Source organism: Carlito syrichta, unplaced genomic scaffold (genome assembly GCF_000164805.1).
Source record: "Carlito syrichta isolate Samal-C Ts95f unplaced genomic scaffold, Tarsius_syrichta-2.0.1 Scaffold308815, whole genome shotgun sequence".
NCBI lineage: Eukaryota > Metazoa > Chordata > Mammalia > Primates > Tarsiidae > Carlito > Carlito syrichta.
This window is the reverse complement of record NW_007252911.1, coordinates 75,954-92,772: the sequence shown is the minus strand read 5'-3', so window position 1 is coordinate 92,772 and position 16,819 is coordinate 75,954. Positions and strand designations below refer to the sequence as shown.

At 36.2% G+C, this 16,819-nt stretch overlaps 1 protein-coding gene across 3 annotated transcripts in view; it reads right to left on the bottom strand.

The window, feature by feature from the left end:
• Positions 1-16,819, bottom strand: part of GRAMD1C (GRAM domain containing 1C) — a 109,138-nt gene that overhangs the window by 25,829 nt on the left and 66,490 nt on the right. For 2 of the 3 annotated variants that reach the window (XM_008065854.2, XM_008065855.2), the window contains exons 7-9: positions 12,667-12,782; positions 9,701-9,830; positions 4,049-4,211 (exon numbers count right to left, since the gene is read on the bottom strand). In XM_008065854.2, coding sequence (XP_008064045.1) covers positions 4,049-4,211; positions 9,701-9,830; positions 12,667-12,782 — 409 coding nt within the window. Of the gene's footprint in view, positions 1-4,048; positions 4,212-9,700; positions 9,831-12,666; positions 12,783-15,316; positions 15,677-16,819 lie in introns of those variants that run through there. The other variant, XM_008065856.2, reaches the window with a different exon arrangement.

The window sequence follows — 16,819 nt, the reverse complement described above, 5'->3', positions numbered from 1 at the left end:
TACCCTCAGCCAATTTGTCAGCTTCCACTCATGACTCCACCTCCTGGGCAGACGTTTCACAAGACTGCTCATGACAAACAGAACAGGGAAGGGGGAAGAAGTAAATCCTGACAGTAGTAGAAATATACCCTCAAAAACATAGCCATAACTTATTTCTACTTGTGGATATGGATACATCATGTCAATTCATCTTCATATACCAGTAAACTCCTAGCATCTTCTCAAGATGTTCTAAACTACTCCCCCAAACTGGTCAAGATTATCAGCTTTCCTTAGCTTGGAAAAACACTATCAGCAGTAACCCTTTAGATAAACAAAGGAATTATGTAGCTTATCCTATGAATTATTATATATTAAAGTTTTTAATTAGTCACATGGTTTAACATATTAAAACACAATGCATAAGATTTTGCTCAGCAGCTGGAAGTACAGAAATATTCTTTAAAAAGTACCCTTCAATTTTGGTTGCCTCTAAACCGCCTAGTACAGAGTAAGATGCATTTAAAAAGAAGCCAGTCAGAGCAGATTCTAGTCTAACTTTCTCTCTCTGGGCTTCAGTTAAATTCCACATCAAAGGGACTGAGCTACTGAAGTTACTTCAGGCCCCTCCGTGAGACATTTTACGATGCTCTGCTTTGTTGATTTACTGATAGGAATTCATGGGTCTAGAGTCTCTCATATCAAAACCACCCAGTGCCCCGCTCCCAAAAATTATAGCCTACGAGTGGTAGAAAAGAGAAAAAAAGAAGTATTCTCATTTTCCCACTCAGCCTGCTCACTATAGTAGATCAAAAACTACCATTTTTAAACAAAACGACATTTAGTTTAAAGTGATCTGCTATCCATCCAGTTTCCTCTAAACCCACACACACTTCTATTGTCTCCTCAGTTCACTGACTTCAAGAGTCTTCATAACTTCACAACTTAAAAAAAAATTTTAAATAGGCACTGTCATGCCCATTTAATACTTATGACAAGTTCAAGATTTGGGAACTCAGGGAAAGCAGTAGGAGTAGTAGATTTGTCATCTAGTGATATTCTCATAAGAAAAAAACCACCATATCCCTTAAATAAAACTTCTACCAACAGAGGGCTGAATGTGACATGTAAATTCTCACTGCTGAAGCCAGACAGTCTTGAAAGGGGCACCTGCAAGACATACGTTGTGAGGGGGCTCACATGCAAAACAGAAGCTATATCACTATCGTTCTTTCTTTTCTTTTTTTTTTAACTTTAAAGATATGGGGTACAATTCAGGATTAGGTATACAAATGCTCATTGTACAGGCAAGTTCTTTATTTCTACATATGCACACAGTTTTTATAAGTTTTAATATTATCCTTTATGTAACTTATCATTAATGTTACTTTTAGGAACTCAATAACGAAACTTTTTAAAGATCATTCTTAAAACAGGTAAAAAAGAAAAAAAAAAATCCTTGTTTTAGTGTCACTAACCTATTTGGCCACTGGGGGCCAGGGTAGATCTTCCTAAAGTCCTAAGTTCAGTCAAGCAGGGTAGGACTAATAAGTGCCCTAATGCATACTAAAGCATGAATGGTAAATGGCACTGATACAAGAGCCACTATCCTTGGTCTTTTCCAGTATCTCCCACTGCACTAACTTCAGTGTCAATGATCTTATAATTTTTAAAAAAAGGTCCTTAAAATGCCCACTTAATAAGCATGACAAGCCCCAAGTTATCAGTACTCAAATTTCTTTGAACAACTACTGCTTGTTTTTGTTATATTTTCTCCATCTCCCTCCCCTCTGAGAGCATGCCCTAAGGCCATATGAGGACATAGTGAGAAGGTGGCAAGCCAGGAAGGGAGCCCCACCAGAAAATGACTTTTCCAAACCTTGATCTGAGACTTTTATCCTCCGGAATTATGAGAAAGTAAATTTCTGTTGTTTCAGCCACCCAGTCTGTGGTATTTTGTTATGGCAACCTGAACAAACCAAAACAGTAAACATGGAAGGAGTGCATTGGGTAGGCATGGCATACCTCTCTCCTCCTTGCTTCTGGGATCTAGGTGCCCACAGAAGTAGGACTCCTCCAGAGAGGTTCTTCCCTCTGCCTGTGACTGGTGGCTAAGTCTACCTCACTCTTCAGCTCCATCAGCAGCCCACTTATCTTTCACACACACCTACACCCTCTAACCTTGTCACTGTTAGTATCAGAGATGATGTTTTGTCCTCTATCTGACGTGTTCTTTTTGTCTTTCCCAATTTGATTACAACAGAGATGGTCACAAAGGACTGCTATTTGTTGAGCCCGTTCAAGACCCCAAGTATGCATAGATTACAATATAAAACACATAATTTTAAAGATCATCCAGAATATACTTTTAAAATTCAGAAGGCCTTTGGGTCATCATTCTGATTATTATTTATCATTATAGTACAACTAAGCTAATATAGAATAAAGGCTCTGCTGGCCTTCTAAAACCAAATAAGTTGCTTCTCTTTTTTTTTTCAGTTGGAGTCTCACTCTGTCACCCATACTAGAGTGCAGTGGCCGCTCCCGGCCACCACAGCCTCGACCTGCTGGGCTCCGGCGAGCCTTCCGCCTCAGCCTTACAAGTAGTTGGAACTACAGGCGCGCACTACCACGCCCGACTAATTTTTTGATTTATTGTAGAGATGAGGTCTCACCAAGTTGCCCAGGTGGGTCTCGAACGCACAGGCTCAGGCAATCCACTCACCTCAGCCTCCCAAAGCACTGGGATTACAGGCTGAGCCACCAAGCCCGGCTATAAGTTGCTTTTCAATACCATATAGAATATTATCATTTGTCTTTGCAATAAACTTAAAATATAAATTGTTCCTCCAAGAGTAAATTAAAATTAAATGGAAGTTTACTACAGTAAAAACAAATCAAATTCAGGAGCAGTTATGATGGATCGTCCATGTTCCTGCTTTCAAAAACTCATCCCGTTGCTCTAAAACGTAACCACAGTCAAAAGCTTGCTTCATCACACGCAGAAAGCTGAGTATTCTGAGTATCACCTGTAAGTACTTTTTTTAAAAAGTCATTTACTGATAGAAGAATTTCCTTTCTAAAAATTTTGAAGACCTTTATTTGCTTTTGGAAGCTATACAATAATTTAAATAAATATTCATCTTAGACTGCACCCTGGCCATGACTACTTGCATTCACACACAAAACAAGCTTAGGGTAACTTTTGCTAAAATATCTTTTTTTTTTTTTTTTTGAGTTGGAGTCTCACTCTGTCGCCCAGACTGGAGAGCAGTGGCTGCTCCCGGCCACCGCAGCCTTGAGCTGCTGGGCTCCAGCGATCCTTCCGCCTCAGCCTTCCAAGTAGCCGGAATTACAGGTATGCGCTACCACGCCCGGCTGATTTTTTTATCTATTGTAGAAATGAGGTCTTGCTGCCCAAGCGGGTCTCAAACCCACGGGCTCAGGCAATCCACTCACCTCAGCCTCCCAAAGGCGCGGGATTACAGGCTGAGCCACCGAGCCCGGCTAAAATGTCTTTTAAAAAAAAAAAAAAAAAGAAGAAGAAAAGAAAAAATAATTTGGTAAGTATTAGCGTGAGATACCTGATCACTAATTCTAACCCTGCATAGTTAACTAATGGCATGATTTTGGATTTAGCCCCTCTAGGTCTTGTTTTCCCCGCCAATAAAATGAGGAGTACCCAGATGAGCTAGTGGGTCACTCTACCTATAAAGCATGAGCATCTTACACTGTCTGGTATATAGAAGCTGGCATGTAGATTTTTATTACGAGATTTGCTTTTCCACACCTACTGCTCCACATCCATTCATTGCCTTAAGGTTTGTAATTTTAAAAGCCAAATGTGATGAAGATTTTTGAATTCCAGGTTTCTGAAGGAAGTAGAGTTGAGTTAGACTTAGCAACCTTTCTCCTATTTTCTATAAACTTCCCCTCCTTTTTGGGGTTCCTTATAGGGTAAGATTGTTTCTAGTACAACTAAAGTCTCAATCTGAAACTCCCTAATTACAAAGGAGAATATTAAAAGACATAACTGAAATTGTATTAAAATGTACAAGAAATTATTTACCTTCATCAATAGAATCTGAAGTGTTGCTTTTGTCCAGAGAAAGATATTCATTTTTATTCAAGTCCAGTGATTTTGATGGCACTCTACTTAACCTCTTTTCTGAAGTTAGTGAAGGACTCTTTTTGATCTGTTTCTCACTTTGAGGCTCCTCTTTCCCTAAACCCTAAAAGGCAAACAGTCCAATTTAAATTTTTTTAAAGAGATGTTAAAAGTTTAGATTTTACAGTAAGAACTTTAATACTACAGGTACTTTGAAATGTTTGCAATTCTGCTAAATGTCAGCCCTTAAAATATCAGTAAATAACATATAACATTTTGAAGTCATCTTACACAGCAAGTAACAACAAACTTATGGAAAACATCATATAAAAAGAACTCACAGGCAGTTAAGATCATGTAGTTCATTTAAGCAAAAAGGTAAGAACGCAGAGGGCAAAAAAAGTACTAGAATGATCAGTTCTTTGGGGGGGGTAAGGGGGGAGCCACACCCAGTTTGTTTCCCCAGCCAATGCCTGCCCCATCATCTCAAGGAAAAAACCTCACCCATCTCTCAAAACCTAAAGGATTTGAAAAGAAAATAGAAAGAGAAAAGTCACATACTTGTACAGTGGGAGAAAGAAGATTAAAATGGAAATCAGTTTCATAGCAAACTCATAAGAACAAACTTGGCTTTGCTTTAAAGGGACTAAGAGATCAGGAGTTAAAATATAGTCAATATATGATGCTATCTATACTTTCTGGAATGGTTTAGTAAAGGCGTGTCCTTTCTATAATAAATTTAATGTTAGGCATTAAAGTATGATGCCACTGCTATGTTGGGTACTCAAGTAGAAAAGCACTGTACTATAATCAGACTTAGTAGAACAGTGTAAGAAGTCTGTATAACTACACAGCAGAGCACTTTGCATTGTCTGTGTGTACACAGAGGAAGGGAGCAAAAAAACACATAAGCATTCCTTATACTTTCTGTCCCATGAGATCCTTGAGCAGCACTAAACAGCAGAAGCAGCTCCAGGGAGGACACAGGTTTCTATTGGCCACTCAGAAAACAGAATAACAACTGGGACCTAGGACACAATTTATTAAAGGATTGTACTACCCTAGTCAGAGCACTGAATCTTCAAACAGAGATTACGGCTAAAATCAAAACTTGATTTACTTGGGAGTCCTACACTATAAAGAAACAATGCTTACTTAGTCAAACCAGGGAGGGCCCCTTTAACAGATACTAAGTAGAGTAAGTTTCTCTGTAGTTCCACACTTATGCATTTCCTCTTCTTGCTACTGAAGTCATACTTCCTATTATAGAGACTACAGAGGGATATTTATAGGAAAAGTAACAGTCACTATCTATCTTTTAGCATCTGGATGATTTTTCTTTTATACTCCTATATTTCATTAATTTTTACAGAGCATTAATTTTATAACTTAAAAAACATTTTCATCTTGGAAAACAGCTATTTCTGATTTTGTTATTTCTAAATTTTTGAAAGTGAAAAGTTACATAGATAACTGTTTTCATCTGAGAATCTCACCATGCTGCTCTTAAATGCAAAAAGAAAAAAGGATCTAACTTAATCTATACCACTTGTATTCCATAACCTGAAAACATCTATGCTAAACATGAATGCATGATGATGATGAATGTATGATCAATCTTAAAACATTAAGTTATTCACTTCCCAAGTATACCAGCAGTAAGTCACTAAGGGTCTCCAGATAAATAAGCAAGAAATTCATAACACAAACCCAGGCTGAGGTGGACACAAGACTGTTGCCTGAAACAAGCTGATAACTTGGTGGCCTTTCTCATAAATAAATGCTGTTGCAATGTTTTCCTAACATTTACTCAGAGGTGGTGCTGGGAGCTCCCTGGTGGAAGATAGAGAAGGACCACTGCTAGCCACATGCAGACTCACCTTCAATTACAACAGTTTATGGACATTGGACTGTGCTAGAAGCTCTTTAAAATATAGTCATGTGTCACTTAACAATGGGGATACATTTTGTGAAATGCATCATAAGGCTATTTCATCATGGTGTCAATGTCATAGCATGTACTTACACAAACCCAGATGGTATAGCCTACTGTATTCCTAGGCTATATAGTAAAGCTGATAGCTCCTAGGATACAAACAGGTGCAGCATATTCCTGTACTGAATACTGTAGGCAACTATAACACAGTAGTATTTGTATATCTAAACTATCTAAAACCAGAAAAGGTATAGTAAAAATATGGCATGAAAGATTAAAAATGGTGCCTTTGTATATTCACTTGCCATGAATAGAGCTTACAGGATTGGAAGTTGCTCTGGGTGAGTTAGTGAGTGAGTGGTGAGTGACTGTGAAGGCCTAGGACATGACAGTACACTACTAGATACTTTATAAACACTATACACTTAGGCTACACTAAATTTATTTTTTAAATTTTTTTTCTCTGACAATAACCTTAACTTACTATAACTTCTTTATTTTATAAACTTTTTAATCTTTTTTTTTTGTAATAATACTTAGCTTAAAACATAAGCACATTAGACCAATGAACAAAAATATTTCTTTCTTACATCCTTACTTTTTTTCTTTTCATTTATGGAAACATAAACAACCATGAAGAGCCAAAACACTCCTCAACAAAAAAGAAAAAAGGGAGAAATATCACACTCTCAGACTTTAAACTCTACTATAAAGCTACAGTAATCAAGACAGCTTGGTATTGGTACAAGAACAGGTATATAGACCAATGGAACAGGATAGAGATTCCAGAAGAAAAACCTCAATTTCTCAACCAACTCATCTTTGACAAAGCCTCCACCATCAACCACTGGGGAGAGGAGAACCTATTCAGCAAATGGTGCTGGGAAAACTGGCTGACCGTGTACGGAAGATTAAAACAAGACCCCTACCTATCACCATACACAAAAATCAACTCCAAATGGATCAAAGACCTAAACATAAAACCTCAAACTATAAGAATCTTAGAAAATGCAGGAGACACCCTTATGGAAATTGGAATTGGCAACCAATTCCTGATCAAAACCCCAAGTGCCCATGCCATAAGAGATAAGACAGGCAAGTAGGACCTCATCAAACTGACAAGCTTCTGCAAAGCCAAAGAAACCATCAAGAGAGCAGGGAGACTGGGAAAAAATATGTGCCAACTGTGTATCTGACAATGACCTAACAACTAGAATCTACAAGGAACTCAAATGTGCCGAAAAGAAACAAATAACCCCATCAAAAAATGGGCAAAAATATGAATAGACACTTCTCAAAAGAAGACATATGAGCAGCCAACAGTTACATGAAAAAAATGCTCAGTCTCACTAGTCATCAAAGAAATTTAAATTAAAACCACACTGAGATATCACCTAACTCCAGTCAGGATGGCCATCATCAAAAACTCAAAAACGGACAGATGCTGGAGAGGATGCTGTGGAAAGGAACACTTCTACACTGTTGGTGGGAGTGTAAACTAATACAACCTCTGTGGAAAACAGTGTGACGATTCCTAAAAGATCTAAAAATCAACCTTCTATACGACCCCCATAATCCACCCACTGGGAATATACCCGGAGGAACTCAAATCACTCTATGAAAAAGATACCTGTACATGCATGTTTATTGCACCACTGTTCACAATTGCAAAAACATGGAGCCAACTGTGCTGCCCATGGAAAAAGAACTGGATTTTGAAAATGTGGTACATATACACAATGGAATATTACACAGCCATAAAGGACAAAATTATGAACGTCACAGCAACTTGGATGGACTTAGAAATACTGAGTGATCTATCACAGAAACAAAGAACTGAATATCACATGTTCTCACTCATAAGCAGACCTTGAACTATTACTGTAATACTATAAGAAAAGAATTGGCAGTAGTGGGAAACTGTCAGGGGGCGGCACGGGATTGGCAGTAGTGGAAATCTGCCAGGGGTACGGAACACGCCTCATCAACAAGGGTACCTGCATAATGAACATTTGGATATCTAACCCTGAATTGTACCCCACATCTTTAAAATTTTTAAAAAAATTAAATTTTAAATTTAAAATTATTTTTAAAATATCTTTTATTTCTTGGTTTTTAAACTTTTTGTTAAAAACTAAGACACAAACACACACACTAGTCCATGCCTACACAGGGTCAGGATCATCAATATCACTGTCTTCCAACTCTACAGCTTGTTCTACTGGAAAATCTTCAAGAGCAATTACAGGCAAGGAGCTGTTATCTCCTGTGATAACAATGCCTTCTTCTGGAATACCTTCTGAAAGGACCTGCCCGAGGCTGTTTTACAGTTAACTTTTTAAATATATATATAGGGAGTATACTCTAAAATAATGACAAAAACTATAGTATAGTAAATACATAAACACTTAACATAGCTATTTATTATCATTATTAAGTATTATGTTTTTACACAATTGTATGTGCTATACTTTTATGGGGCTGGCAGTGGAGATTTGTTTACACCAGCATCACCACAAACGTTAATAACATATTGCACTACCACATTATGACGGCTAAGTCACCAGGTAATAGGAATTTTTCAGCTCCATTACAATCTTATGGGGCCACCATCACATATGCGGCCCACTGTTGACCAAAACATCATTATGTGGCACATGACTATACTTTCATATATACTAATTCATTAAATTCTTATAAAAACCCCATAAGGTATTATCCTTACTTTATAGTTGAGAAAACAAAGGTAATGGTTAAGCAATTATATTAACTTATACCATTAGTAAGAGGCCGAGTTAAGATTTGCAGCCAAAGCCCTGCTCTAAACCAACAAAGTCAGCTTTGGCCCCAACCTTGCATCCCCAATCAGCAGAACAAAAGCTCTGCAGTAGGAGCAAGCACTCTTAGTATTCAGAAAGTGGTTCCTAAATATCATTCTGCACCAAAAGAATCCATGTCTCATTAGGAGAATGGCTGATGCTACGTCTTGGGCAGAAAATGTACAAAAGGTGCTTGGGATGTAATTTTGTGCCAGAAAGAAAGGAAGTAATCAAAGATATTGGTCATTTCGAAAAGACAAAGGAGCCAACCTGAAGGGGCTCCTGTTGGCAGAGAGGATAAACTGAGCATTAAAAAAATTAAAATTTAAATGTAAAAAAGACTCCAACTGATTAAAACTCATTGAAATAAAAATATTGATGAACTTATAACAATATTTGAAAAAATAAAGGAAGAAACTAGCCCAGTAGTGAACTGGCCATGCCTGCTTCAGGAGGCTGCTTAGGAAGTATCTGTTATTTCTTAAGCATGCTGCTCAGGGGCTCATCTTTCCCTTCAAAACAGATTCTTTCCACCACACACACTACTCACCCTGGAAAAATTCTACTAACTACAAATTTCTTTACCTTGTTCTTCTTTTAATAATATGTATCCCCTTTCTAATCTGAGCTCAGAAAACTACATAATAGCTCTGCACATTATCCAGTTCTAAACAAATCTACATCTTTCCCACATAACCTCTGCTACTTACAGACCTAAAACTCCTCCTAAAATTAAGTAGAAGCCTGACATTTCAAGTTTTTAAACATTTTGTATACTGTATTTTTATATGATCTTATATCATAATTAACACATGGCAGTATCAGATATATATATTTTAAAGGATATCATATACTAACTCCTTTTGAAGAATTTCCATCAAATGAATCTGTTTCTGAAACCCGAATAATTGATTCATGGGTAAAATTGATTGACTTGGATAATTTCTCATCTCTCTCCCCAGAGTCATCCAAACTGCTTCCTGGACTTCTGTAAGAAACACATCATTATAGAATCAAAAGGTCACCTCTATACAAATAAGTTATTTGGACTCCTCATTGGCGTCCTTTTCTATTATGAAGCATTTTGACAACAAATACATTATTGTAATTTAATAAATAAGCCTCTACTTATAACAAAGCTATGTTCTTAAATCACAGGCAAATTGACTTCATTTCTGAAAATAAGATAGATATGCTCATATGAGATTCTATAAATTTCAGAAACCATTAAAAATTAATGAAGTACATGGGGCCATAACAGTAACTAATCAAATGAATACTGCTTGTTTAAATTTCAGTTGTGGACAACCACAAGGCTTGGAAAGGTGCAGGGTGGATGTTTAAGTTGGAGACTGGTCCACACTAAAACGCAGTTTCGAGATTTCCTTCCTTCGGACTCAGGCCCAGCTGAAATGGCGAATCCTTCCCAGAAGTGGACGCTCATAATGTCTGAGCATAGAGCCATCAATCAGGCCTGCCACCTTCTTTCTCTTCCCAGCTCTAAGAACAGGTTTAAGAAACAGCTTTCAAATGATAACAGGGATAAAATGTCCTGGGATCTGCTTTCCTTTCTCAGGGACAAAAATAAAGGAAAGTCTATTAAATACAAAAGAAGCACAACTTATCTAATTTCCAGTGTTCAACTTTATGAAGCAATTATTATTCCCATATAATCATTGTGATGTACAGTCTTCTCCTAAAATAAAGTGAGAACCTGACATCCTAAACCCTATTATCCTAAGGAAGGTACAGAAAAGCTAAAGGGTATTTCAATCCTACTTTACTCTTCCCAAACAATAGGGAGATCTGCTACCACATCACCCTTGACCAAGCAAAACAGCAGGACTCTAAGGACACCTACCAGCTGAGTGTCTATACTTTGGAATGGAGGTGAGATGTGGAGAAATACAGAGAAAGGAAAGGAGGGGGAAGAGGGAAAGAGAAATTGAGAATAAAGAGAAAGAAGATGGAAGCACTGAGGAAATAACAATAAAAAAAAAGATAAGCTTCTTTCAGAGACTGGAAGAGTGAGAAAAGAAGACAGAATGAGGACACTGCCACATATTTTCTTAGAAAGCACTCAATCACCAGAAGAAGAAAATAGCAGGTTTGCTAGTGAGCTCAAAAAGCTGGCTCTAAGAGTATATCAGGCAACTGGTCAAAAACATTTATTCTTTCCTTCTTCAAAGACTGGAAACTTTTCAGGTTGGTAAGGACCTGGAAGATCACTGAGATGAACTGCCTCATTTCATAGAGGAGCAAATTGAGAATAGGATAGGTTAAAAGATTTGCCTGAGGTTACTCAGCTCCTTGGTGGTCCTGACTACAATCCAGATCTTGTTTACCATAATCCAGGACTCTTTGCCTACATTATAATTGTTTTTCTATCTAATTCTAGAACATGAGAGAGGCTACTAAACTTTACAGGAAAAAATACAATGAAAAAATTTAACCTTACAGAAAAACTGATGAAATATACATGTGCAATCTCATAAAAAAGACTATAAAATACTGAAGACTAAAAATATATAAATAGGATTGGCATAACTAGTAGACCACCTAGAGCGTAAAAATTTGTACAGCATGTTGAGACTTTCAAAATATTTCCATATTAGGACTTATTTGCTATAAAATTTTAAAATAACAGCTTTATTAAGATATAATCCACATGCCATAAAACTGTACATCTAAAGTGTACAGTTCAGTGGGTTACAGAATTGTGCCACTATTCAATTTTAAAACATTTCATCACCCCAAAAAAGAAACTCTCTACCCATCAGTAGGTACTCCTCACTCTCCCTTCCGCTCAGTTCCTGGCAACCACTAATCTACTTTCTGTCTCTATAAATTTACCAATTCTAGCATTCCACATACATGGAACCATATAATATGTGGTCTTTTGTGACTGACTGTTTCACCTAACATAAAGTTTGCTATAGAATTTTAATGCATTTTCTTTTATTTTTTTTTATTCCTTCAGCCTCAATTTCCATTGGACAAAATATACTTTTACTTGTACAGATTAATTAAAATGTCCACTCCTTTAAATGAATCCTCATCAAGCCGGGCTCGGTGGCTCAGCCTGTAATCCAGCACCTTTGGGAGGCTGAGGTGAGTGGATTGCCTGAGCCCGTGGGTTCGAGACCTGCCTGGGCAGCAAGACCTCATCTCTACAATAAATCAAAAAATCAGCCAGGTGTGGTAGCGCATTCCTGTAATTCCGGCTACTCGGAAGGCTGAGGCAGAAGGATCACCGGAGTCCAGCAGGCGAGGTTGTGGTGGCAGGGAGCGGCCACTGCACTCCAGTCTGGGCAACAGAGTGAGACTCCAACTCAACAACAAAAAAAAAAGAATCCTCATCAATCAAAAATAATCTCTCTCTTAATTTCTTTATCACATCATCTATGACTCTTTATGGCTAATTACATTGTTTACCTTGTATAATCATTATTTGCATTCCCACAGTACTATACATTTCTTTAATTAATGTATTCAATATTTATTATATGTCAACCATATGTCAAGTGCTATGCTAGAGGATCCTTGAGAAAAAAGCCATATTATCATTGCATCCAAAAACAGTTGCCATCTAATTTATTTTATTGTCATCTATGAAGTACTTCTTTAGATCCTTAATAAAAAGACTTACCAAAAGCAGGCTTAAAGTAAATCTTAGGTGATGCAGTTATACCACCATTCCACCACAAAGATACAAACTGTACCCAAAGATAAATTAATAGAAATTCAGAATTAGTAGAATCTAAAACAATTCTGCTTTGACTAATGATTGATAAATTCTGACATTTCAAAACATTTTGCTGTACCTTGGCTGTACATCCTCAGTCGACAGTGACAAGTTTTCCATCGCTTCAGCATTTAAGCCTAGCTCAGTGCCATAGTTCTGCTGGAGAAGTTGCCAGAATTCCTGCCTAGTCAGGCTCTAAAATGACAGAAAAATTACACTGAGTATTGAAAAACATAGAAAAAGAATAAAACAGTGGTTCAAAACAAATTTTGAAGTCAAGAATGATCTGTCATGCAACTACTACTATGTGGTTTTGGTAGTTATTTGACCTTTCTGTACCTCCATTTTCTGCATCTACAAAAACGGGTTAATAATGGCTATCTGACAGAGTTGATACAAGGAATACATAAAATAATTTTTAAATGTGTATTATAATAACAACTACGAATGGGAGGTAAAAATGTTTAAAATTTCTTTTTATGAAATAATTCATTCAGAGTATCTGGCAACTACTGATCTGTAGTTTAAATTCTGCAATCCAACCAGTCTTCCATGACCACTGCATCCCCATTTAGTCCTAAGTGTCTGCTCAGAACCTGTTCCCTTAATTCATAATGTATGTGAATACTTTAATTTTTTAAAACATTAAATACCAATAAACTTTAAATTATATTTTCCTAAAATATAAAATGCAAGACACCAGAATTCAGAATATTTCATTTGATTTATTTTTAATAAAGTCCAGCTTGTTTTTTCCTTGTAGGTAGTATATCCATGTTAAAATCATCAAATACAACAAACTTATGTATGGCATAGCAAAATAAAACAATAATATTATGATAACTAATGGTCTGATTTCTAGAAACATTTACATAGACAATTACATGATTAAGTAAGTCAGAAAGAGGTAGCATAAGACTTGAAGCAATTGTTGGCAAGATTCTTTCTCTCTCTGATTTATTCAACAGATATTCATTTGGTACCAAACAAATGGGTATTACTGCACTGGATGCTTAGGGGAATAAAAATGATGTAGAAGTTAAGCTCCTGGCCCTCAAACAACTTATAGTTGAAGACGTGGGACACTCTTAAGTTACATGACAAGATATAACATGATTATGCACTAAAGTACTGGTAGAATCAACATGACATGAGAGTCTAAAGGAAGGAAATATTACCGTAGATTAGGGTGATCAGATAAAGCTTCACGTTGCAGAAGTGTTTTCAGTTGAGCTGAAGGAAGGATATGAATGGGGGGATGGAGGAAAAAAGAAAGTTGGGGAAAGGGAAACCAGCTAAAAATACACAATAAATATATAACCATAAGTAATGTTTGTTTTGAAGTCAGTAGTTTATCACCCTAATTGGCGTAAAAAATTTTAAGTTGGTAAACAGTAGCAATAAATATAGATTTGATGGGGTCAAAACACATAGATGCCTTGAATTTCTCTCCAAAATTCCCTACAACAAATACCGCTTCCTTTTTTCTTTTTCCTTCTTTCTTCTGTGTCTAGTAGCTATGGTATCCTAATTTGTTATGTTATACTAGATGACTTTCATTATATCTCATGGAACCTCAAAGAGATTAAGAACAAAATTTCAGTACTTTAGACCACAGTCTGCTGTACCCAGATTATTAGAATCCCATAAAAGTGGGTGATGAAAATTTAGACATTATTATCAGTATTTCAAAACATCTAAAATATCTAAATAGTTAACTATGGTAAATCTACTCAAGCTAAAAAAAAAAAAAAAAGGCAAGACTGTTTTTAGTTGAATTATATTAACCTAGAAAGGATATCTCAGACTGATAAGAACCTCTCACTGGAAAAAACAAATGATATATATCTAACAAAAAGTGATGTTTTAATATTTATTATTTAATCTACCACTTATTTGGTGGACAAAGTCTTTTGAAGTAGTGCCCAAAGAAGAAAAATAAAAGGACCATTAATGGCAAAGAAAGTTGAGGAATCATTGTCCTCAATCCTAAGGAACATACACACATTTCTTTTCTGATGGCTTCCATCTAGACAAGTCATTTGTGAACTTTTTCTCACAATAACAGCTCATACTACAATATACTACTAATTAGCTCATTCTTCCAAAGACACTATCTTTGAAATATTTGCAGGGCCACAAAAGGATGGTAACTTTCCAAAGTGAAGCAAGTAATATTTCAACATACTTGTGTAAGATTACTCTTTTATAAAATCTTTCCTAAAATAATAGATAAAAAAATATTACAAAGACAGACTGAAGCAAATAGTAAATCAATGATGAATACTCAGACAGCTTCCTAATAGTGAAAGAAATAAGGCTTATGCTATAAGGAAAATACTAACAACAAAAACGTAATTTTATTTGACTCCATAAATGTTTGAAATATTTTATTAAATACTATCAGGAAGTTAATAGCAGGATAATTTCAATACACTTTTGAATATATTAATTAACTATATATGTATATAACAGGAAAATAAAATGGAACTTTTAATGGAAAACAAAATAGAACAATTTAATTCACCATCTTATAGTTTTGCTAATTTGTTTAAAATGACTTTTTGTACAGTTGTCATAAAATGTAGTTACTTACAGCCATGTTGAACATTTAAACATTAAAACATATATCCAGTCTAATATCCATAATTCTTTCAAAAATCAGTAGAATCAATCTGCCTTAGTAACCTTAAAAAAATAGCCTAAATTTTAAAAAGCTGACCACCTACCTGTGAACAAAGGAGTGTCTCCCCATTTAAGCCTACAGAGTAGTTTAACAAAATAAAGATGAACCAAGCAGCAATCAGATAAGGCTCAAAAGTCAGAAGATCAATTTCTGGCCCAGAAAGCTTTGTATTCTAGGTATGCTGCAAAGTCTTTATCCATAGCACAGGTCCAAATATTTAATGACAACTATGTAAAATCACTGCTTCGATCTCTCAATGCTGTTATGAGAAGCTGTTCCTTATAAAGGATAAGTTCTAATGTAGTTTAAAGCACATTATCTGTCACTTCCTGGTTTGTAGTATCAGCACTCTTTCCAAGGGTACAGGTCAGAATGCAGAACTGGAAGTTATACCTCACTCTACAGGTTCCTAAGCCACTCCTACAAGAACAGGATAGGTAAACAGGGTTTTATTAAAGGGACAGTTTCCATTTTCTTCTGTTCTACACTCATAAGCAACAAAATACAAGTGAAAATATCTTGCTTATGCTCAATTAATGTAAAACACATTGCAAAATTATTTTCATTTCATTTTTAAAAATTAACTATATTCGTGTTAATTTTTCTTTTCCATGCTAGCTGGTACTTTCTATTCAGTTCTGGCAATATCAGAATTATTACTTCTCCATATACCACTTCTTCAGTACTGATGTAGCATTCCCATCAGACTCCTGAATTTAACCCTTTATAACTACCAAATGTTGTATCTTTGAGTACTATAAATGGAACATCAAGAAATAGCAGGAAGAAACCACTTCACATTCATCAGCTATCTTGCAGTCTAGGTGGTAAGCCCAAAACAAAAATCTCATTGTGTTTTCTCATGATCCTTATATAGTGATTTATTTACTTAAAAAATCCAAAGTTCTTAAGCATGCAAAGCCCTCCACAATCCCACTCTTACTCCCTTCTCCAGCTTTAGTCACCTTTACGCACTCCAACAAAGGTAAATTAGATTACCTATGCCAACTATTCTCTACTCAAAACCTGAGTTTTCCAACTTTCATAACTTTTCTCAAATTTTATCTTAACTTGAAACATACTTTTCTACCTTTGGTATTCGTTGAAGTTCTGTTGATCTTCCAATTCATAGCTTAAGTATGCATTTATCATCTGGCAAGCCTGCTCTGTATTAAAACCCTGGGCTTTTGATTTTCTGATTGTTAACAAAAGGCAAATTTTTCATATCTAAGAAATTTAGCCTGATCTGTGAAATTAAACTACATACTTATTTTGCAAGAATTAAAGTAAAAGCTTTCTGCAAATTGACTAACATAGTGCCTGGCAAAGAAATACTTAACAAATGCTAGTTTTTCGTTTGCTTGTTTGAGTTGGAGTCTCAGTCTTGTCACCCAGGCTGGAGTGCAGTGGCCGCTGCTGGCCACCGCACCCTCGACCTGCTGAGCTCCAGCGATCCTTCCGCCTCAGCCTTCCGAGTAGCCGGAACTACAGACACGCGCTACCATACCCGGCTGATTTTTTGATTTATTGTAGAGATGAGGTCTCG